This window comes from Wyeomyia smithii, chromosome 3 (genome assembly GCF_029784165.1).
Source record: "Wyeomyia smithii strain HCP4-BCI-WySm-NY-G18 chromosome 3, ASM2978416v1, whole genome shotgun sequence".
Taxonomy (NCBI): Eukaryota; Metazoa; Arthropoda; class Insecta; order Diptera; family Culicidae; genus Wyeomyia; species Wyeomyia smithii.
Genome location: NC_073696.1, coordinates 5,797,001 through 5,822,724, shown reverse-complemented (window position 1 = coordinate 5,822,724; position 25,724 = coordinate 5,797,001). Strand labels below are relative to the sequence as shown.

The following is a 25,724-nucleotide window of genomic DNA, read 5'->3' as shown; positions in this document are numbered from 1 at the left end:
TAAAGTGGTTGGAGAATTCGTTTATCTTGGAATGCTTGAGACATGTGATAACGATATGAGCCGCGAAGTGAATCGCAGAGTAGCAGCTGCGAACAGGGTCTTCTACGGACCACGTAACCAGCTGAGGTCCAGTAGATTGCGAACTTGCACTAAACTAGCTTTGTATAGAAGAACGCTGATCCTCCCGGTTGCCCTTTACGGACATGAAGCATGGACGCTGAACGAGGCTGAACGACGAGTGCTTGAAGTATTTGAGCGTAAAGTGTGGCGCAGATGCATGAATCACGAGTTGTACCAGGTGTACAACACAGCGGGGCGAACTTCTGTGGGCTGGACATGTAGCCAGAATGCAGACCTTGCACTCGATGGATCTGCGCGGTGGAAGAAGATGCACGATCTTCTAGAGTACGAGGTGACGGGGGAACGGCTGCCCAAGACAGAAGAAGCTGGACATCTCTAATTCGTTCGGCCTTAGCCCAGTCAACGGTCCGTCGGCCAACAAAGTAAGTAAAGTAAGTAGAATAACACTGATCGACAAAAGAGAAAAAAATTCCCCTAGAGCTCAAACTAGAAAAAGCTTTCAACCGATCCCGTTAATTTTGGTGTTAAGGGCCTCCTAGGAAGTACGTCAGAGGACCGCAAAGTAATTGCTCGCTGGGTCATCATTTTCCGTTTACTTACGGGAAAACTCCACCGAAGTTTCTGAAAATTTAACGCATTTCCGAAGCGGTTTAGGGCCCCAAAACTGACAGAAACGGTTGAAAACCCCCAGGGTAGGAATCTTAACTAGTTTCATATTTCCGAAGACAAAATTATGAAAAGCAACGAAAAATTAAATATTTCCATCTCATAAAAACAATGCGAAGCCTTGGTGCTACATTTCCGTCCTCTGGAGATCATCCTAGTTGCGGAAATACCGATATTTGGTGGTATTTTCCAGAAACCAAAAAACGACATCTGCTATCGGCGTTTGGGATCGGTTTCCAGCTTCTGGGCATCATCCCGGATCCGAAAATACTTATATTGGATGACATCGGGACATTTTTAACCACTTTCCAGTAAACGGAGATCACTATCTTGGAATCCAAACAAGCGTCTGGAGTAGATTCCCTGCTTGCTGAAACCTCATCTCGGATCCAGAAGCTAGAAAGTAGTTAGCAATTCTTGGTTGTTTTCCAGTAACCGGAGTTCGCCATTTTGGATGTCACAACAGCGTTCAGGAACAACTTGCATCATCCCGATTCCAGTAATACCCACAATGGATGGTTCTTAGCCATTTTAGACTGTTCTGCAGAAATCGAAAGTTGGATTGGATTTCAAAATGCCATCTGAGGTCGATTCATTCCAGGTTCCAGGTTTAGGAAATACCCAAATTGGAAGTTGGTTTATGGCCATTTAAGGCCGTTCTTAGAAAACCAGAGTAGTCACCATTTTGGATTTCAAACGACATTTGAGGGCGATTTACATTATTCCAACTTCAAATATATTATTTCTACGGTTTACACGTAAAAAAAAAAACAAAGAGAACAACATCAATGAGATAAACTGCGTTCCGGGAATAACGCACTTCCCGTCGGGATGCGGAATATTTTTCCAAATCTGTATCATATTTCCAGTTCGCTTATTTTTCGTTCTTTCTCTACTTCCCATACTGTCTGCTTAATGAACGCACTTATGTATAAAAAATTGAATTCATAAAGAAAAATAGGCTAGGCTCATGAGCGCAAAGACATAAAATTACAAAGTAACCTAATTCATCTGAAAAATCTCGGAAGAAAGAATCATAGAATTCCGATATTCATGAAAGGTCAAACCTAAAAGAATTCGTTTTCCGTAAATATAATATAATTTGAATAGCTTTGATTTCAACGGAATCACGAAAAACAACGAGGTGAAAAATGAATTGTTACTAAACAAATCGATAGGTTATTGCAATTTGCTTCGTGTAATGAAAAAATGAAGACACGAAGTAAATCAAAACAGAATCTAGACAAAAAAAATATTAGAGTAGAAAGTAGATTAGTAGTACATTACAAATCGCATGACAAACTAAGTACAAACTTCCAGCAGAAAAGCTGTATTTTTCATGTGTCAACTCAAGAAAGGTTATCAGAGCGGAAAACTACCGAAACGAACCAGTTTTGCGGTGTTTAACAGAATTTGCTCACTTCGTTATTTCATCACGCCAAAATACCGCTGGTTGCCAGTAGCGAACGTCACGCTACCACACAAAAAAAAAACGTTTCATCTTCCACCTAAAACACATTTTAAAATAAATATGGAAAATAGAATGTAATTATTCGTTATTGTACCGATACCATCCGCTAAACGTCACCCATTTTCCAGCGATCTGGCAAAAGCTCTGCAGTAATTTTCCCTGACTTGGTTTCTTCACCGATGGCATATTTTCCCAGGAGTACCGTTGCCAGCATCGTCTCGCTATCCTCCACCACAGCTGAAAATCACCATGACCGTGGGTACACATTCCCTTTTTCCCCCCCATCAGAGTACCAAGAGCAAACAAAACGAGATGCTGAAGTTAAATAAAGATTGCTACACCATACCATGCTGGGCCCCAAAATACGGCACCAACACCACCCCCTCAACGACACCCGACGGTAGGTGAAAAGTCTCCCCAGTTCATTCTTTTAGCTTTGTTCTCCATCAGCCCGACGCCAGGAGGCGTAAGGGCTTTCATCCGAGGGCGACGCATCTCGGCACACAAAACCACGACAATCACCGAACACGAACGAACATCGGCAAGAATGACGGTGATATCGTCTTAAATTTTTCATGAAGTCAGATGGAATACCGTAACACACTAACGATGGAAAGATTCACGTGTCCTAGAAAGCCAGCAGCAGCAGGTTGCGGGAGGGTGGTCAGGTGTTCTTCGCTAGGACGGCATTGTCACAGGAAATAACCGGGAAAGGGCAGTTGATTGCAATTTTGAGATGGCGTTCGATGTTGCGTTGTGGAAATCACAAAAACAATCGAATTTTTTTAGGTCAATTTTCGCTTGAATATGGGAGTTGATAGCGAAAGATGGCGATACAGTCGCTCCTATAGGTGTAGGCGAGCTGTTTCATATCAATTAGAGTTTTACCGAGATTATCATTAGGTGGAAATGCTCTGTTGATTCTTTTTTTTTCCCCGAAGGCCATTAGCGAAACAGGTGGTACCGATTTCGTGGTGAGATGCTGCTCCTGCTGAACGAGAGTAATTCAATTCAAATTTGCAGGAAATTGAATTTTTAATTCCGTTGGTTTTACGAGCCGCAATTAAAATAAAACAATTAAGGACGGAGGAGGGGATAATAAACTAATAATCGTTGCCGCGAGAGTCAGCGTAGTACACCGAAATTTTCATTCATGGGTATCTTCACGATCCGTTTAAAACGTTTGTCTGATACGCTATCACTACAACCTGTTAGATAAATTGCAACAGCAGCTCCGCAAAAATGCATTGATCTGGAAGTACGCTCCTCAACCTAGCAGTACATCACTATAAACCAGCATTGAACCCCTGGCTTCCATTACGGCGCGTGAAATGCTGCAGATAACAACCACTCGCTTCACATACTTCTGATGGAGAAGATGATATTTCACACCCCAATCACTCCCGAGGGAAATCTATTCGCCTATCGTTTGGTAGGATAAAACGCAAGTAATAAAAAGAGTTTTAAACGGCATCCTACCAAAAACTTCTTATCTCTACCATACTATTTGCATTAGTAGAATATACATAAGACAAAAATCGGGTGAATATGAAACACAAAAATTTGGCTGTTTATTTCAATACCCTGATGCTAGTAGAATTAGAGAAACTGAGGGACGAGATGGAATCAGTGTTTTTGAGCCCCGGTCTCAATCCAATCCAACACCAATCACTGCTCCGAACTCGAGGGAAAAGTTCCCCAACAGTTCCGTATTCGCAATTACGCAGCGAAATAACGTCTAATTGAAAAAGTGAATGACGTGCTTCTGTTGATCAATACTGACTGTGTGCAGCAGAAATTGGGAAATTTTAGCAACTCAGCTAAGCTAAACTGACAATGTCCATCGAACCCAACTGGACTGGACCTCCAATTCGACTCGAAAGCATAACTCACCCGATAATATCCGTCCTCCTTCTTTACGTAGGGCGCGTACGGAGGCAACGTTTGGATGACAGCCTTCAAATGTGGTAGTCGACTTCTGATTGAGTAAACTTTCTCCATCTGCTTGGCATCGTCTACGATGACAATGTTACTCCGGGAGCTTTCCAGCACGTGGTGTGTCGATTCAGCGGAATTGGTCGTGTACACGCCGGTGATGATACCACTGAGAGAGAGAGAGAAAAGCAAATCAGAATTTAGATGGACAGCAATGGTCAAGATTGACGATTATTTATAGTCCCGTGCATGGAGTGTGATGCAGTTGTGATCGGCCCTTGATTAAGCGCCGTACCGGAACAGAAGACTTACCCCGCATGAATGGCTGCCAGCTCGGAGATGTACCACTCGGGGCTGTTAAAAGCCAGCACACTGACCGTGTAATGCGGTTCCAGGCCTAGCTTGATGAATACCTTAGCCATCTTGTGCACCCGGTCGCGGTATTCTCTGAAATGGTGAACGAAGAGGACATTAATTGGTCGTCGATTCAGCCTAGTAGATGTAATGCGCCAGATGCATACGATGCCACTTGGGACTAATTACAGTCTTGTTAGGGTATGTTTTTTTATAGTTATAGACAAGTTAAATTCAAATATATTTGGCCCTAGAAGTCGAAATATAATATCATTTTTTCGTGATGAAAATAGAATAACGTGGAGGACAAAGCGTCTCCATCGGCTTCACTGAAAAGAAAGCGCAATTCGAACTATGAAAGAGCGGTATTATTCATATAGAAAATGTATATGTAGGGGGTTTGGGGACCGGGAAAGGTTTTTATGATAATTTAAGACCCCTCCCTCCTCTGGAAGCGAGGGCTCCCATACAAATGAAACATGAATTTCTGCATAACCTGATAATTATCAAGTAAATAGAACTAAATTTGCCATGTGAATGCGTTAAGGACCAAAAAATATTGCTATGGTAGTTTGACACCCCTCCCTGCCCTAAAGGGAGAGTTCCCCTGCAAACGAAACACAAATATCTGTATAACTCAAGATTTAATCAAGCAATTGTAACCAAATTTGGCGTGGTAGATCGACACCCCTCCCTCCTTCTGTAAAAGAAAGAGTTTTCATACAAATAAAACTTAATTTTTTGCATAACTTGAGAACTAATCAATATAACGGAATCAAATTTGACATGTGGAAGTCTTGGGGTATGAAATGTTTCGACACCCCACTTTGTTTCAGGGCTACCATATTATCAATATAGCCAGCGATGCAGCTCTTCGAGACGTGTTTTCATTTCGACTGCCGCTTATTAATACAGAGGATGTTGAAAGCTTCAGCGGTTCTTAAGCGATGTGGAGAAGTCCTCTGTTCGCCAATTGCTAAGCTATTTAATTTATCTGTGCAGCAATGTAAATTTCCTGACCGTTGGAAATTCTCGTATTTGTTTCCAATTCACAAAAAAAGGTGATAAACGCAACAACACTAACTATCGTGGCATCACATCCTTGTGCGCTTGCTTTAAGTATTTGAGATAATTATTAACGGCGCTTTATTCGTTAGCTGTAAATATTTTATTGATACCGAGCAGCACGGTTTTTTTTCCTAAACGGTCAGTAACTACAAATTTAATGCAGTCCGTGTCTCGCTGTGTACAAACCATGGATTGTGGTTTTTAAACTGATGCAATTTACCTGGACTTAAAGGCTGCGTTCGATAAAGTGGACCACGGGATACTGCTTGGTAAAATGCTTAGGCTCGGTATAACATCGGATTCCGTACGCTGGTTTGAGTCGTATTTGACTGACCGTAGAGTTTGTGTGAAAGTAGGATCTTTTGTTTCTGACCGCTTTTCCAATATGTCAGGAGTTCCTCAAGGTAGTAACCTGCGTCCGCTACTCTTCTCTATCTTTATTAACGATGCTGCTCTTCTGTTGTCTCCAGGCTGCCGGCTGTTTTATGCTGACGACACAAAACTGTTTAAAAAAAAGTGTTTGCGTGATTGCATGGAGCTACAGAACTACCTTGACACGTTTGTGAGTTGGTGTGGAACGAACTGCTTAACGCTAAGTATAGATAAGTGCAACACAATCTCTTTTAATAGGAAGCGTACGCAAATCGAATTTACATATTCTATAGAAAATCACCATCTTCTCCATGTGGAGTGTGTAAAAGATCTCGGAGTAATTTTGGATCACGAACTGACATTTAAAACCCATTATGACAGCATTATCGCTAAGGCAAACCGACAACTTGGGTTCATATTCAAGATTGCTGATGAATTTCGTGACCCATTATGCTTCAAATCATTGTACTGTTCCCTCGTGAGATCGATTCTTGAGACCAGTTCTGTGGTATGGAGTCCTTTCCATCCAAATTGGTCACACAGAATGAAAATGGTGCAGAAAAAGTTCATCCGCTATGCTCTTCGCTTTCTCCCTTGGCGGGATCCATAGAACCTACCACCATACGAAAACCGCTGCCAACTTCTTGGTATTCAACCATTAGAACATCGACGACAAATCGCACAGGCCTTGTTTGCCGCAAAACTATTGACTGGCCACATCGACTGCCCAAGTATTTTGACCCAGCTCAATTTTTACGCTCCTGAAAGACCGCTGCGTCACAGAAACTCTCTTTATTTGGAGCCGCGCAGTCGACTTTATGGTTTCCACGATCCGATTCGCACCATATCTCGCCGCTTTAATGAGTTTTATGAGTTATTTGACTTCAATATGCCGATCAACGTTTTTCGTCAGCGAATTATTGATTTTTTACGAACAACCTGACTATATTTTTAATTTGATAATTCATCAAGACTCACCATTGTCAGATGAATATAGATTGTGATTGTGAATAGAAAAATAAATAAATAAATTATTCATTCATTTTATTTATTCCTCATTCTGAAGTACATTGACGTCTTCTTGGATTCTATTTCCATTTTACTTTGTTATTTTTGAGAATGAAAGAGATGTCGTTTACGTACAAAATAAAAAAGCGGTCCCAACTGAAAGCCTTGGGGAACACCTGAAGTAACTTGAATGGAATTTGATTTCTTTTCGAATACCACTTACCATCGGTATTTCCGGAACCAGAATACTGCCCAGAGGCTGGAAGTTGACTTCACTCGTCATTTTGAAATTGAAGATGGCTACTTCGGGTTTCTGAAAAGCAGCCTAACATCACCGAATGCCACCCATTATGGGTATTTACGGAGCCAGAAAGCTCAGAGACCAAAAATTGACTCCACATGCCATTTTGAAATCCAAGATGACGACTTCCGATTTCAAAAACAGATCTCAGACACCATTTTGAATTTAAGGATGATAATTTCCGGTTTCAAGAAAACAGCACAATATTGCCGAATATCACCTATTATATGTATTTTCGGAACCGGAATGATACTCAGAAATGACGATTTCTGGTTTCTGAAAGGCGGCTGAAAAAGACCGAATACCATACAATATGGGATTTTTATTGTATTTTTTTCTTCATATTGATTCAAACAAAAAACAAAATTTTAAAACATGTATTCATCCGATGTTACTATATATGGCAGAATACTTTATATGCAATAAGGTTATTGTTGTTTCAATTAGTATTCTTCAATTGGTCTTTTAATGAATGTTACTATGATTTTCTACTAAGTATTTTTGGCTCTGAGCCTGTTTTACGTTGGGACTGACGAAAATTATATATTTTTCATCATTTTAGTAATAAACATTACTTTTTGTTGTCATTTTTCGAGGGCACACGTAAGTAAAGAAGTTTCTGAGAATTATCTCGAAAGGGATGAAAAATCACAGGGGACTGTTATGAATTTATGGGCAGTTCGAACGTATGTGATATCCGAGTCATCGAGCATTCACAGACTATAAATAAATCGCAAGATCAATTTTTGGAAATATGTGGAATCAAGCTCAAAAAAGTTGCCCTAGAAAGATTATAGCCTTTCAACCAGTCCAGTGAAATTGGGTAGAGGCCAGTGTAGAAATAGGCCAATTACACTACACACACTACAACATACTACACTGAAAATAAATCGCACGTTAATCCCTGGTGCCCTTTACATATGACATATTCTTTTATGTCGACCCATATCGATTTTCATTGGAATCCACGGTATTTCAACGTGTTTTGGCATTTGACGTGTGTAACCAATAAAATCTGAGTGTAAAATGATTGATTTTGGTATGCATGACATGGAAAACCGAAGTGTAAGACACTTGATTTTGTGCTGTGAACTGAAACGCAAGTGTATTCCACGTAGATATGAAATGTTTCATCTATTAGCACAGAGGTAAATGGAATCCACTTGGCAGTAACGTGTCGATTTTTTACAGTGTAATTGGTCTCCGAGTTTGTCGCTACAACGATATGTTTACAAGAAAAGAGGGAGGCTGGCATCACGGCTAACTAATAATACGTGCCCCGAAAGCTATCCGTTTAATTAATTAATTTATAAGTGAATTAAGTGGCCAAACTTGTTAAAAAGTGTCAAGTTGTGATCTGTGATGCTTTGTCTAAGTGAGAAAAGTGAAGGTTTTGTGAAAAACACAGTGTTCCTTGCGTGAAAGTGATAATTTTTCCTCGAATATCAATTGAAAATTGTAAGGCCAGCTAAGTTGCGTGAGTGTGAGTGCCTACTTTGTGCGTCGCGCTAACTAGCGGTTCGTTATTAACATGCGAAAATTGAATGCATGGCGGTGTGAGCGAAGAGAACGATAATATCTGGAGAGAGAGCGAAGAGAGTAGTGTTGCGCTGTGCTTGTCGGCTTTTGTTTCGCTGGCATAGGCATAACCAAAATAAAACAGATGAGTATAAGTTTTTGTATCAAATATTTTAAGAATGCATAGGCTCTGTGTGTAGTGGTTTTTAGCGGGTTTTGGACTTTTACAGAAGTGTAAATGTGTCATCTGTTGGGTGCACAAAGTGTGGTAGCTTTTCGGTTGCGGGTAGCGTTTTTTTTTATATTTACAAACCAGATTGTGCGATGCACTCTCACAGGTCAAAATTGACAGTTTTACAATATAGTTTCAAAATTTATCATTCGAGCATGACAATGCGGCATGCGATTGATGCATCGTCTACAATTGTGGGTCCTGGCAGGGCGGTGACATTTTATTCAGTTCTATGTTCTTGTTTTATGATTTTCCTAGCTTTTGGACAAATGTTGATGTACATAAGTAACTTTTTTTAATTATGTTGAAATCGTTTTGGGCGTGAAAATAGTTCACGACAACTGAACTTTGATTGCAATTATTTTGGCATTTTAATAATAAACTTGGAACTCTGTTTTGTTTAATATGCTTATTTGCATTTTTTTTTTAATTTTTGGGCTATGAATGCATGGAACTTTGTCAGTTTTTATACTCAGTAGGTCTTTGGTTCAAAATGTCGTGTCGCGTATGCGTCGGTAGGAGAAGATGGAGCGGTCGTGCATTATGCCCCGGTGAAACGCATCATCGGCCCGGGTGAGTTTTGTTTATCTAAGGGTTTCCGGAGTGTAGTGGGCACGCTATTGTTTGCTTCGGGGAGGTCAGCTCAGTTTCGCGCACGTTATTTTGACAGCGCTCAGTGTAACTATCTTAATACAGCGGTTTCGGAGTTCAATGACCATTACATCGTATAATGCTCGGGTGTGCCATGTGGGTTTTTTTTACTCGCTCTAACGGTTCTTTGAGCTGGTACCAGTAGTTTGCGTTCGGCGTGCGGTGCGTTTTACGAAATTCATTCGTTTCGAGGTAAATTTTAATAGTTCACGGGATGAAACGCGAAGTTTGGTGTGATACAGACTGTTAACGATTGGTTGCCGGTGATACCTAGAAACTTCGATTCTCCTATATGCCGATACAGCGATCGTGATGCGGTTCTATTTATATCGTCTTCTGATGGCCGGTTGCGCAGAGACCGAGAAATATCCATATCGGGCGCGAATTTGTGTAGAAAAGATCGCACCATCAACCTCGATGGATCCAGATCAATTCCTTTCCACTAACACTAATACCTTCCTTTGATACTTGTGGATGATGCAGAGGATTCCTCGGTCTCTAGTAGCAACAAGTATTAAACTAACACTCCCGATATCCCTTCCTCTATTGATCTGCATTGGGCGTGGCCAGCTACGTTATTGACCAGTGAAAAGAAAAATCACCAGGAATTGTACACTGAAAATGGCTTGCTACTCCTAGGCACCATTTTGACGGTTCTTTGTGCAATTTCAGCTGATTCTGGTCAATCGCGGGCAACACACGGGCGATCAAATATGCTATGCTATGCTATGCAACGATATGTTTACAAGAAAACTCATTTATGTGTCTGAAAAAATGTTGGTGGCTAGTGGCACCAAAATTCACAGGAATGGTTAAAAAGCAATAATCTTGCATTTTTCCCATTTTGAGTTTAGGGCCATGCCTGTGTTGAGCAGTGTTGCCTGAATTAAAGAAAAAATGAGCGGACGAAGTTTATGTCATGCGATTAACAATCATTCAAATGTCGTTCCCGGATTGACCATTGACTGAACTGCGCAACGGCTTTTTTAATCATTCACGTGCGTTGCACGGTAAGCGGTATCGTCAATGATAGCCAGAAAACACTTCATCTTTTACGTTGTTTTCTACTATTCTTTCTCTTCAATATTCTCCGTTCTCATATTTCTACTAAAACGCAACTCGTATTGAGTGTGATTGACATGAGCGGGTGAAACCATTATTTTACCCATTTTTTTCTCCAAATTTACAATCACTGATTCTCTCACTTTTCGCTTAGAATTCGGTGATAACACAGCTTTTTATATGTGGACTTTGCAATTTACTCGGATTTTCCAGGGGAGGTAAAAGGTAAATGGTAAAAGGTGAAAGGTAAAAGGTAAAAGGTAAAAGGTAAAAGGTAAAAGGTAAAAGGTAAAAGGTAAAAGGTAAAAGGTAAAAGGTAAAAGGTAAAAGGTAAAAGGTAAAAGGTAAAAGGTAAAAGGTAAAAGGTAAAAGGTAAAAGGTAAAAGGTAAAAGGTAAAAGGTAAAAGGTAAAAGGTAAAAGGTAAAAGGTAAAAGGTAAAAGGTAAAAGGTAAAAGGTAAAAGGTAAAAGGTAAAAGGTAAAAGGTAAAAGGTAAAAGGTAAAAGGTAAAAGGTAAAAGGTAAAAGGTAACAGGTAAAAGGTAAAAGGTAAAAGGTAAAAGGTAAAAGGTAAAAGGTAAAAGGTAAAAGGTAAAAGGTAAAAGGTAAAAGGTAAAAGGTAAAAGGTAAAAGGTAAAAGGTAAAAGGTAAAAGGTAAAAGGTAAAAGGTAAAAGGTAAAAGGTAAAAGGTAAAAGGTAAAAGGTAAAAGGTAGAAGGCAGAAGGTAAATAGTAAATGAAAACATCTGAGAAAATTTAAACCGAATAGTATGAGGCGTTTTCCAAGTTTTATTTAAATTTTAGACGAGAGTCTCTCTATAGATTCTATATACTGACACTGGATGTTTGGGATATGTCCGAGTTAAATGAAACCAATTAGTGTCAATTTTTTTTGCTTCCCAAAAATTTACCCCTTTTTCCACAGAAATGATTTCTGGTTACGCCACTGCATCATTCAAGAACATAACGAAAGAAAATGATTATTTTACATTCGTCAAAGGCAGTTTTGTAACGATAAATTGATGATTCGATTATCCGGAGTATGAATTTTTTCGGCTCTCCGTATAATCGAGTCCGACTTGTACAAGGAAGAAGTTTTTGAATCCATTGAGTTAAACTTGCGAACGCCATCTGTAGATTTTCAGCTGCACTGATCCCAAGAGTTGAGTAAAAAAAACAGGCTGAATCAGTCCCTAATTTTTTCTTTAAAATTAATTTGTATTTGAAGCAAAGTTTTGTGGTACACTGCACAATGGTCCAGAAACCAAATTTAGGGGGAAATTTAGGTCAAGAGCTCTATAGCAACATTTTAGAGAAAACCTTTCTTCTACAAAGTTGTTACATATGATAAAGCGCTCATTGAAAAATTATCAAAAATTAGAGTGACCAACATTTTCGATGCAATCAAGTATCTAACTTTTTTATCTTTGTGGTGCTTTTATATGCATAATGTTGGTTAATATGCATAATGTATAAAATTATTGAAATTTTCGTCTTGTTCTTAAATTGAATTTACTCAAATTTCAAAAATAGCATATCTCTAAAAGTTCCTCCATTTATAGAGTCAAGTAGCCCTTCAAAATTAGACCAAGAGATATTTTTTATGTTTGCCCCAAAATGAATGACATACAAATGAAAAATGCATACTTTTTGATGAAAAATATTAATAACTTTGAGTTAACTTGAGATATTTACGATGTCAGCATTGCAAATTGCTTCTCTTACAAAGCTCTAAAAGTCGTTCAAAGACAGTTTTGAGATGAAACTTGAAATAAAAAAGTTAAAGCGTAAAATATGTTTTCTCAATATAAATCGGTTGTTTTCAAAGATAGAGAAAAACTTTATTTTACAAAGTTACTTAAAATTAATGGAGCTATAATATTGTAGAACAAATTTTTCTTCTATCTGCAAAGATAAAAAAGTTGGATACTTGATTGCATCGAAAATGTTGATCACCCTAATTTTTGATAATTTTTCAATGAGCGCTTTATCATATGTAACAGCTTTGTAGAAGAAAGTTTTTCTCTAAAATGTTTCTATAGAGTTCTAGACCCAAATTTCCCCCTAAATTAGGTTTCTTGACCATTGTGCACTGCAATAATTCATTGGAAGATTGATAAAAAATAATTATTCCGTCGCGCGTGCAACATTTAAACAAATGCACAGGCTTTCCCAAAATAGTTTAAATGCACCGTATGGCAGTCATAGCACTTTATCCAAAACTCGAACCCACCAAAGCTATTAATAGTCTAAGCGACACTCTCCACGTCTTGCATAGCCGTCAGCCCCAAACCCCAATCAACAACAGCACAGATTTGGTTGTGCCCTGCCAACGAAGGACAAAAATCAATCACTGCCACCTTTCATAACATGGCTATGCTTGCACTTTCGATAGACCAGGTTCCCGCTTACCTACTCGCGAACCGAACCGCGGTGGTGTGACAGTCATGGCCCTGCCCCACACTGCTATGCTGCGTGCACAAGTGGCTGAGAGTAAAGTGAGTGACAAACGAGCTGATCCACTTTCGGTGTTCTGCACGCTATTTGATCGGGTTGTACAGACCACTTCATACCGTTCGGGGATGTAGCTCAGATGGTAGAGCGCTCGCTTAGCATGTGAGAGGTACGGGGATCGATGCCCCGCATCTCCAAGGAAGCATTTTTTGTTAATTTAGGTAAAAAACTTACGTGTACGTAATCGGCTGCCACACTTTTTGAGCATTTTTGTATGCCATCGCAACGTGATCGGGAAAGTCACGTACGGTACGGTTCAGCAAATCCGGCACCGACAGCGGCTCCAGCGACGCAATACCTTCCTTGGTAACACGCAGCTTCACCGGCTCGGCCGGATCGATGCTGGTGAAACTCTCCGCCGGCAGGACACGTCCTACCCGTTCGAATTTTTCCATCTTGATGAGGCCGGACATTTTCGGAGAGTGGAGCACTGGTTTCTCAACGCTTGGGGGAGGAATGATGGCTCACACTGTCCACTACACACTATGAAGTGATGCTACTTGTTCTAAATCTGAAATCAAACAGAGAAGTGTAGAGAGTAGTTAATGGTTTTATTGTAGGAAAGTTTGTTGTTAGGCGATGACTATGCCAACCTATCCATGTAATTGAACAAAATAATTAAAGACTCCGTTTAAATGTAAACTGTCATCACAGTGTAATTGTTGTTTGTTAATAATTTGTGGGAGGCAGAATCCAAGTAACCGGAGACGGTTCTTATCAACACCTATTCGAATCGTTTACCTAATCCCTTGCTTAATCCTCACGCACTGTTGCAGAATTTGCCATTTTTAATGACTTGTGCTTGTTGAAATTGGTGGGAATGCCAGCCGAATGGAATTAATTCACACACGCCAATAAAGAACGGAATTGCGTGGTACCGAATGGATAGCAGACAGCACGTGGATGGTTTGATAACGTAATCAATGGAGATTTTTTATGATACTGTCTATGAGATTATTTATACCCATGCGTAGCGAGGTAGTTAATAGAAATAAACGATTTATGTAAATGAACGATTGTCTTCGGATTGCTTAAAGATCTCGAAGCTAGAGTCGAATGGAATGGGATTATTCGAATGAAAGGTCCAAAGAAATCAGCATCACGCATCACTTTCGAAAGTTTAAATGTGTTACAATCTTACACTCACTCTTATTATGATACAACAAGTACCATAATAACAAGTACTTCGAGGAGCGAAAAGTAGAACAAATTGGATTTTTTCTAGCACAACCAAAGCTTACATTTTCGGTTCTAAAAACCATTCTCTTGTACCCGATTCAAACACAAAATTATTGTGGAAAAATCTACAGACTGCAAAAAATATGTACTTGTTTTCGCCTCTTCTAATGCGGAATAAATCGTAAGTCATAATTAACATCAACAAGCCCAACTTGTCTTTTTATTATTAAAACAAGCCTAAACTAATTGTCGTTTTTGTTGCGATAAAGACACACAACACGATATCAATTCCCCATAACCGGTTATCAAATCATAAATCAACAAGGGTGTTATCAGCCATAAAAGTCTAACAACAAAACGGCACAGTGTTGGAACTGTTAACGCCTCTATACGGACTGCTTTAAAACTGTAACGTCAGACCCGGAGGCTCTTTCGTTTTCGAGGTAAATAAACCCAATCAAAACGCTCGCCGAAAAAAAAAAACAGCCGATTCAAGAATAAATCGTACCTACTTATCAGTGATGTTTACGAATCATTCAAATAGAAACGTCAATGACGTCCAAAGGTATTACAAAGTAAGTTAACCTTATCAGCAGGCAATGCGTCTTATCGAGGAGCTGTTGAAAATCGATCAAAAGAATTCCGGACCTGTTTGATATCGTTGATATCGGCCAGGTAAACCCACTGCTGATGCCGTCACAGAAACGATTCGAGTTCCGATACATAAAAATTTTAAAATAAATTCAAAAAATAAAAGTTGACACCGAATTGCACCAATTTATGTATGGCAACCGGTCACAGCAATATAATTAAATATTATTACTCGCCAAGCAACGCTTGCGCTAATGTACCGCAAATAATTTCATAGATTCAATTGGTAATATATAGGTATATTTCCAACCGCTTCCCGACTAAATCATTGCAATAAACTCCGGATGTACGGTTTGGTTCATTCAGATAATCAGTTTTAATTTATTTCTTCAGGAAATAGTCTGAAACCCATCTAATCTGGACCCTGCGATGAGGGAAAAAAGCACACAGAAAAACGCCAGCGACTCTGTGATGAGGATGCCCAAATCAGGAGGATGGAAATTATACTAATTAATGACCGAAGATAAGGATAATTACGAGAGCTGATAGATTATACGCTGAGTTCCGAAATGAACAAAATATATTTGTTCGGATGTAATAATTTACTACTTTCGCCTGTTTTGTTTCCTAATTTTGGGTTTATACCTAGTTTCAAATCTCTGACAGGTAAAATACGCTTCTTTAAAATAAACGACCGACAATTCTCACCCGTGCAAAGGTTAAGTGCAACAAATTGGCCTTCGCACGTTATCTCGGACAGATCGCGTGCAACGATAACATCCGCTCCGCTTGGTAGCAGTCTCAGCTCTAACGAGAATGACTTTTCATTTTCCTCAAAAATAGAGCAAAGCTCAGGAAAATCGTACTGATGAAGGTACAAACCAACGTTTTAGTGAGTGTCATGATAGAGAAATTGAAACAACTCTACTACTGCCACCGAAATCATTAGGGTGGAAGAATTTCTTTTTTTTTCGTTTTCCACAAATCTGTCAACACTGCCGGACCGTCATTGCAGTGCGCTGCGAAAGCAGGTAAAGGTTAAGCTAGCACGCGGTCTGCGGACGGGGCAGCGTGCAGTACTCTGCTATTGACGTGCAAGTTATTAGGTAATCATCGCAGCTGATAAGCCGATCGTGTGTCGATTGAGTTATATTCAGCGAGCATCGTGAGTAGAATTGCCTTCCGCTGTTTCTGTGGTAAATTTCATCTTCATTTTCTAATGTTTAGGAAAATTTGTAAAGTCAATATTAATATCAAATAAGTATTTACTTCAACCTTTGTGTATAATCAGAAAATCCCCTGCGACGCGGAACAAGCTGCACATTTGATTAAAAACTTCGCAGCTGTTCGATCAAGGTCGTTTGAAAGCTAGTAAAACTGTTTACAACAGACTTATGTTATGCTTCTGAAGTGGCTATTCAATTTTATACAAGAGACTTTGACGAAGTAACTTGTCTACACTACATGTATTATCAAATTCAGAGATTTGCGAACCGAGAAGTTTATTTCCTTTCCAGTGGGTTAAATAGTAATTTCAAGTCATAAAATTTTTGACAACTATTTCCCTAAACACATCCGTTTTTGAGATATATCAAAACTAAGTTTAGAAAATTTCAGTTTTGACGTCTATCTGGAAGTTTGGCGCCTGAATTTGAAAATCTATTAATTCAACCATGGCCAGGGTTGACGCGCTCATATATCAGTCATTATTTATACAGATTATCGAGATTTTAGCATCAACAGATCAAAATTTTTCCACGGTTGAATATCGTCAACCAATTGATTTAGATACACTATTAAAAATTTGGTAAATAACATGGATTGGTCTACACCTTTCTCCCCAGCGCAGCCGATACTAAAATATACAACTGATCTGATTTTGTAAACGATTTATTGTTGTTGTTGGTTGATGTTTGATTTATTTTGTTTTTCTCGATCTAGTGCACACGCCACGCTTACCGGAAATTTAACTGTCAGTAATCACGTATAAAAGCTCTAGTGAAAGCGCCAATATGAAAAAGTTTCATCCACTATTGTAACGCTAGTATTTCTTGCAATTTTATCTCTATGTTTTCATGGAATATAAAAATACCGTAGTCCAACACCATGCGGACGTGTCTTGGATACCACTCTCTTACGTTTTATGAGAATACGTTTTGTTGTGAGCTATTTGTGTTTTTTCAGCAACAATAGTAGACTCTTTGATAGTAAGAAGATTAGATGGATAATTAGGAATTTATTATCGTCCTTTGAATCATTCAATTCATGGAAATAAATCTCCGCGAATGTGAACATAACCTTAGTTTCTGAATTACTCATTCTATCTTTTTGTACTTAAAGAATGAATTATGTCATATTGATTATACCCAAGTAACAAAACTGGTTTAATCAAAGTTTTGTAGCGCTGTTTTGCCTGTATTAAGCGCTATAAAACTTTGATAAACCAATATTGTTACTAGGGTACATATCAATAAATTACATGTTTGGTAGAGAATCACAAATAGCTCACAAAAAGGCTTGCCTTCATAAATAAACTTCATTTTTCAACCGAGACGCGATTCTTTTTTAAACTACTCTTTAACACAAAAACTGCTTCGGTTTCATATCCGATTGAATCCTTTTTCCACTGGGATTTCAGAGTTGCGTTCATTTGTGTTGCAGTTTTTTTGTACCGAATGCTGAAAAATATCAGTGAAATTAATGTCATATTTCAGGGATTTTTTTGGGAAAATCAGGGAATCTGATTTCGAAAACTTTTTCGTTATTCTGTTAAAACCGAATGCATTTACGAAGTTTAGAATAATTGCTCAAATCATCCTAAACTATTAAAATACAATTATTCTTAAAAATGTTAGAGTTGAAAAATGTTGAAGCATTAAAAATAAAAATTAAATATCACAAAAAAAAAATTTTTTTCATTTCTCCATCTTAAATTTTCCACCAGAAGTTTTGTTGCTTGAAAAAAAATTAAGAAAAAATTCTTTTTTTTTTCATAAGGCCGTTACGAATTTCATTTTCAGTTTTATGTCACAACCCCCCACCCCTTCAAAAATATTGGAAATTGCAAGGGGAAGAAAATACTACAAGATATACAGCCCTAGGGGTTGTATGAAATGGTGACGTAGGACTAAATATTTATTATATGCTAAATTAAATATAATTATATGCTGCGCTTAACTGTTCATAGGTAACACTACCGTTTATTTTTGATAGTCGTTATTTTAAAACTAACGATGCATGAATTCGAAAATTCTCATAACTCTTATCTTCAAGCATCTATAGTTCTGAAAAGAACCGATTCCATAATATTCAATTAAAAATTCGTGCTACAGAACGCTGATAATCGCACCATGAATATTTTGAGTTGACTCGTATGCAGCTCTCGTTTCTCAATGTCGCGTACCTTTAACAGCTGCACTGCTCTCGCTTATGTGTAACAAACTAAACTGAAGCTGAATTTTCTACACGCAGTCTTTTGTATCGAGTTCAGAGCAGATTTTTGCAATTAAGGCGTGGCTACGTAGCTTCGAGAAAGAGGAACAAACCAAAACACCTTCGATACTACTGAGTGATTTTCATAAGCATCAAAAGAAAGGTTTTGCTTTCCCGATGCGCAAATCACTCTTGTTCTTAGATTAACTAATTTTCGTTTCTAACATTTGACTGATAACGGTGTTCGAGTGAACACAAACAAACAATTAAACCGGAAAATCACTCAATTTAGCAGTGCAAATTCTTGAAATGAGGGTTATATCTTGTTGTGATAAACTATTCATAGGTAACACTACCGTTTATATTTGGTGCGTCCTGGTCGTTATTGTAAAAATGATTATTTAGAAATAGATGGACATTTCACACTAGGAGTAGTTGTGAAAATTCTTGAACTCTTATCTTCAAGCATTTATAGTTCTAAAAAGAACCGATTTGATAATCTTCAGCTCGAAATGTATGCTACAGAATGCTGATAATCACACCACCACCGGTAGCATCGATTATTTTGTTGGCCGCGTATAAAATTTGCTCTCCGCTGTGCCCTCCAGCAGCTGTGCCAGCAAAATATCCTGCAGCGTACAATGGTTATTATTGCTACCGTGTGCAGAATACAGGTAACATGCTCCACGGTGCCTGGAAGTTGACTCGTATGCAGCTCTCGTTTCTCAATGTCGCAAAGCTTTAACAGCTGCACCGCACTCGCTATTGTGGAACAAACTAAACTGAAGCTGAATTTTCCACACGCAATCTTTTGTATCGAGTTCAGCGTAGATTTTTACCATTAAGGCGTGGCCACGTAGCTTATAGAAAGGAAGAGAAACAAACCAATACATCTTCAATACTACTGAGTGATTTTCATAAGCATCAAAAGAAAGTTTTTGCTTTCCCGCTGCGAAAATCACTCTGGTTCTTAGATTAACTAATTTTCGTTTCTTATGTTTGACTGATAACGGTGTTCGAGTGAACACAAACGAACAATTAAACCGGAAAATCACTCAATTTAGCAGTGAAAATTCTTGAAATGAGGGTTATGTTTTGTTGTGATAAACTATTCATAGGCAACACTACCGTTTATCTTTGGTGCGCCCTGGTCGTTATTGTAAAAATGATTATTGAGAAATAGATGGACATTTCACACTAGGAGTAGTTGTGAAAATTCTCGTAACTCTTATCTTCAAGCATTTATAGTTCTAAAAAGAACCGATTCGATAATCTTCAGCTCGAATTGTATGCTACAGAATGCTGATGATCACAGCACCACCGGTAGCATAGATTATTCTGTTGGCCACGTATAAAATTTGCTCTCCGCTGTGCCCTCCAGCAGCTGTGCCAGCAAAATATCCTGCAGCGTACGATGGTAACTGTTGCTGCCGTGTGCAGAATAAATGAACATGCTCCGCGGTGCCTGGAAGTTGACTCGTATGCAGCTCTCGTTTCTCACGTTCGCGAAGCTTCAACAGCTGCACCGCACTCGCTATTGTGGAACAAACTAAACTGAAGCTGAATTTTCAACACACAATCTTTTGTATCGAGTTCAGCGTCGATTTTTACCATTAAGGCGTGGTCACGTAGCTTATAGAAAGAAAGAGAAACAAACCAATACATCTTCAATACTACTGAGTGATTTTCATAAGCATCAAAAGAAAGTTTTTGCTTTCCCGCTGCGAAAATCACTCTGGTTCTTAGATTAACTAATTTTCGTTGCTAATATTTGACTGATAACGGTGTTCGAGTGAACACAAACAAACAATTAAACCGAAAAATCACTCAATTTAGCAGTGTAAATTCTTGAAATGTGGGTTATATCTTGTTGTGATAAACTATTCATAAGCGACACTACCGTTTATCTCTGGTGCCCCGGGTCGTTATTGTAAAAATGATTATTTAGAAATAGATGAACATTTCACACTAGTAGTAGTTGTGAAAATTCTTATAACTCTTATCTTCATCATTTTATAGCTCTAAAAAGAACCGATTTCGTAATCTTCAGCTCGAAATGTATGCTACAGAATGCTGATGATCACAGCACCACCGGTAGCATCGATTATTTTGTTGGCCGCGTATAAAATTTGCTCTCCGCTGTGCCCTCCAGCAGCTGTGCCAGCAAAATATCCTGCAGCGTACAATGGTTATTATTGCTGCCGTGTGCAGAATACAGGTAACATGCTCCACGGTGCCTGGAAGTTGACTCGTATGCAGCTCTCGTTTCTCAATGTCGCAAAGCTTTAACAGCTGCACCGCACTCGCTATTGTGGAACAAACTAAACTGAAGCTGAATTTTCCACACGCAATCTTTTGTATCGAGTTCAGCGTCGATTTTTACCATTAAGGCGTGGTCACGTAGCTTATAGAAAGAAAGAGAAACAAACCAATACATCTTCAATACTACTGAGTGATTTTCATAAGCATCAAAAGAAAGTTTTTGCTTTCCCGCTGCGAAAATCACTCTGGTTCTTAGATTAACTAATTTTCGTTGCTAATATTTGACTGATAACGGTGTTCGAGTGAACACAAACAAACAATTAAACCGAAAAATCACTCAATTTAGCAGTGTAAATTCTTGAAATGTGGGTTATATCTTGTTGTGATAAACTATTCATAAGCGACACTACCGTTTATCTCTGGTGCCCCGGGTCGTTATTGTAAAAATGATTATTTAGAAATAGATGAACATTTCACACTAGTAGTAGTTGTGAAAATTCTTATAACTCTTATCTTCATCATTTTATAGCTCTAAAAAGAACCGATTTCGTAATCTTCAGCTCGAAATGTATGCTACAGAATGCTGATGATCACAGCACCACCGGTAGCATCGATTATTTTGTTGGCCGCGTATAAAATTTGCTCTCCGCTGTGCCCTCCAGCAGCTGTGCCAGCAAAATATCCTGCAGCGTACAATGGTTATTATTGCTGCCGTGTGCAGAATACAGGTAACATGCTCCACGGTGCCTGGAAGTTGACTCGTATGCAGCTCTCGTTTCTCAATGTCGCAAAGCTTTAACAGCTGCACCGCACTCGCTATTGTGGAACAAACTAAACTGAAGCTGAATTTTCCACACGCAATCTTTTGTATCGAGTTCAGCGTCGATTTTTACCATTAAGGCGTGGTCACGTAGCTTATAGAAAGAAAGAGAAACAAACCAATACATCTTCAATACTACTGAGTGATTTTCATAAGCATCAAAAGAAAGTTTTTGCTTTCCCGCTGCGAAAATCACTCTGGTTCTTAGATTAACTAATTTTCGTTGCTAATATTTGACTGATAACGGTGTTCGAGTGAACACAAACAAACAATTAAACCGAAAAATCACTCAATTTAGCAGTGTAAATTCTTGAAATGTGGGTTATATCTTGTTGTGATAAACTATTCATAAGCGACACTACCGTTTATCTCTGGTGCGCCCTGGTCGTTATTGTAAAAATGATTATTTAGAAATAGATGAACATTTCACACTAGTAGTAGTTGTGAAAATTCTTATAACTCTTATCTTCATCATTTTATAGCTCTAAAAAGAAACGATTTCGTAATCTTCAGCTCGAAATGTATGCTACAGAATGCTGATGATCACAGCACCACCGGTAGCATAGATTATTCTGTTGGCCGCGTATAAAATTTGCTCTCCGCTGTGCCCTCCAGCAGCTGTGCCAGCAAAATATCCTGCAGCGTACGATGGTTATTATTGCTGCCGTGTGCAGAATACAGGTAACATGCTCCGCGGTGCCTGGAAGTTGACTCGTATGCAGCTCTCGTTTCTCAATGTCGCAAAGCTTTAACAGCTGCACCGCACTCGCTATTGTGGAACAAACTAAACTGAAGCTGAATTTTCCACACGCAGTCTTTTGTATCGAGTTCAGCGTCGATTTTTACCATTAAGGCGTGGCCACGCAGCTTAGACAAAGACAAACAAACCAAAACACTTTGTTGAGTCAAAATATGTAGGCAGTGGAATTTATTTCGTCCATGTTATTGTTATCTGTGCTTGGGAAGCAAGCCAAGAACAAGGGAAATGTATGGGAAAGCTTGACCTTGGAACTTTTCACCTTTTTTCACCATTAAGCAGTAAAGCAACAATGTTGAACATAATATCAAAAAATTGTTACACATTTTATCTATCCACCGAAATATAAACGACTAAGATGCATTAAGTCGTTCGCTTGCTATAACCGTTTGAAATCTGACGCAACATTTGCCAGTTTCATTTTCATTTTCACAAAGTGTAATCTAGTATAGAAAACAAAGACGTAGTCCTACGTCAAAAAGTTCTAGCCGTTTTGTTAATATTATTGGTTGTTCGACAGCGTATATGCAGATGTTAGCACTAAACAAGTCCAGTGACAGCGAGTGTCGTCGAAAGGCAAGATAAATGATTAATAATAAAAATAAAGTGTTATTTTCCAACATTTATTTGAGCGCAGGTCACAAACGTTGTAACTTGTATACAAACTTTTATCAAAGATATTTTTGACGTTGACTAACGTCTATATCGAAGTTAGGCGCCTGAATTTGAAAATCTAGTAATTCAACCAGGGAAAAGTGGTCAGGTTTTCGAGGTTTTGGCATCAATCGATCAGTAATTCTTTTACGGTTAAATTTATGTAACAAAAACAAACTATTGTTTGAGATACACTATTGAAAAATTGGTGATTAATATCGATTGTCTAAATCATACCGCGCAGCCAATCACTACCTCTCTTCCCAAGCACAGTCGACACTAACGGATACAATCGATCTGACTTTGTTGTTATTGTTGTTGTCACTTTCTGTTTCCGATACTTCCTTGTCATTCTATTTTCTACTTAGCCCCTCCTTCTATCTAACTAACTGACGAAGCCTTGGTATCAAAGGTACCGTTCGAACATTTCCCCCCATCAGTAAACCGTACCGGTTACATACGGACGCTAGGTGTTAGCAGCTGAAAGGAGGAAAGACAAAATAGTACCGGTCATCTCGTGCTGGTTTCACCCGTAATGCTGGTGGCTGTTAGGGGCCATCCACATACCACGTGGACAGTTTTTTAACGATTTTAACCACCCCCCCGTGGACAACTGCACATATAAATTCTAAAAATTTTGTATGGACCGTGGACATCACACAGACCCCCCCCCCCCCAAAGCTGTCCACGTGGTATGTGGTGGATGGCCCCTTAGTAGTACATGACTACTGCAAAATACTAAAATGTCTGGAATTCTGGACGGACTAACCAGTAAACAAGAATAATCGGCACTACTATTTGTTTTAATGGAATATATTTGTTTTAATGGAATATAAGAATACGGTAGTCAACGTCATGCGGTCGTGTCTTGAATACCACCCTCCTACTATTTTCTGTCTCGCTGTTATTCAGTTTTCGACCTCCCCTTGGCTAACTTTGATAACCTTGGACATAAAAAGAGTTCGAAATTTGTATTAACCTTGAATCAAATTCAGCTTCTATTTATAATTTATTATGCATCAGTCTGTTGGATAGGCAAGTCATTGACAGCTCCATATGATTAATACGATTCGACAAGAGTAACTTAATTCAAACAATTATTTTAGAGTATACAACACAAAAATCACGCAAAAAAAAATAGTTTCCACAAGTTTCCATGTTTGTTTATAATATAACATAACAAATTTGTTCTAAGTACCAAATGCAGGATATACATGTATGTGTAGCAACAATCCTAAGCATTCTCAGGTAGTTTTCTGTACAACCAAAGGATTTTGGGCTAAAACACTTTGAATAAAGCCAGTGCACAGTGATCCAGAAACCGAATTTAGGAGGGTATTCGAGAAATTCGAGAGCTCTACTAGACAATATTTTAGAGAAAAACTTTCCTCTACAAAGTTGTTACATATGATAAAGCGCTTATTTAAAAATTATCAAAAATTAGGGAGACCCAAATTTTCGATGAAATTAAGTATCTAACTTTTTTACCGTAGATAGAAGAAATATGTTAGTTTATTGTAACTTTTGTCATTTTTTTCAATTGAATTTACTCAAGTATAAAAAAACATAACATATTTTTAAACAATTTTTCATGTATAGAGACAAATGTGCCCTCAAATTAGGACCAAAAGATATTATTTATGTTTGCCCCAATGACAAACAAATGAAAAACATTAATAATTTTGATTCGATAAAAACAGGTTATTTTCAAAGATAGAAAAAAACTTTTTTCCAAAAAGTTACTTGAAATTAACGAAACTATAATATTGTTTAACAACTTTTCTTCTATATACAGGGATAAAAAAGCAAGATACTTGATTTCTTCGAAAAATTGGGTCACCATATTTTTTGATAATATTTAAAAAAAGCGCTTTGTTATCTGTAAAACTCTGTAGAAGAAAGTTTTTCTTTAAAATATTGCTATAGAGCTCTAGACATAAGTTTCCTTCTGAATTCGGTTTCTGAACCATTGTGCAGTGGAGCGATGCCACAAAAAAGCAATTTTGTGCTATTGTTTTTTTGAAATCACGACTCATTTTTGAAAAATGTAAAAAGGTATTGTTGATGATGAATATGTTCAGAGTTAAAACGGTTTGTTTGATCGATGTGATGTTTTCGGCAAAGTTGTAGATAATGTCTTTTTCTTTTCAAAAAATATACACCTTGAAAGGTTTTTTTTAAGAAAAAAAAATTAAATAAACTTAAATAATCATCTCATGGAACATTTTTTAAAAATCGTGAAAACAAGCTTCATATAAACACAGTAAGTTTTTTTTACAAAGAGGGTTCCAAATTTTTATGAAACCGCGTAAAAAAAGACTAAATTGAGTTAAAAAAAATGACGCAGAAATGTCCCAAAACGCTTTAACTTTTACTGAATATGATAGTGGTTATTCTAAAGCTCAAATCACAATATATTAAATTTTTAGTACATATTTACACCAAAAATAATGATTTTTTTAACTGATATATGATTACATGTGTCCTAGAACAGAAAACATGATTGAAATGAGGTTGATATCTTGTACCGTTTTTGTGTTATTAACAAAAGCAACCCACGTAAAAAGCTGATGGTATTATGGTATTGAAATATGCCTTCAAAGCCAAACGGTTCATTTGATCGGTATAGTGTCTCTATTATTTCTTACTGCATTACATAAGGACCAGGATCATTTCAAGAAAAATTAAATTTCTCGTATAGCCAACACCACTTCCAACCCTTTCACATTGTCTTTTAGAATCAATATGAAAGGACAACATATCTTCTAATTTGTTCAAACCACTTTTATATCTGCTTCG

The 25,724-nt window shown here is 38.1% G+C and overlaps 1 protein-coding gene and 1 non-coding gene across 3 annotated transcripts in view; one reads left to right on the top strand and one right to left on the bottom strand.

The window, feature by feature from the left end:
* Positions 1-25,724, bottom strand: part of LOC129726485 (very long-chain-fatty-acid--CoA ligase bubblegum) — a 53,775-nt gene that overhangs the window by 13,949 nt on the left and 14,102 nt on the right. For both annotated transcript variants that reach the window (XM_055683240.1, XM_055683239.1), the window contains exons 2-4: positions 13,405-13,741; positions 4,466-4,600; positions 4,112-4,322 (exon numbers count right to left, since the gene is read on the bottom strand). In XM_055683240.1, the coding sequence (XP_055539215.1) occupies positions 4,112-4,322; positions 4,466-4,600; positions 13,405-13,643 (585 nt within the window). In that variant the 5' untranslated portion in view covers positions 13,644-13,741. The remainder of the gene's footprint in view (positions 1-4,111; positions 4,323-4,465; positions 4,601-13,404; positions 13,742-25,724) is intronic.
* On the top strand, positions 13,295-13,367 carry Trnaa-agc (transfer RNA alanine (anticodon AGC)). Its single transcript has one exon. It is a non-coding gene; the product is annotated as a tRNA-Ala (tRNA).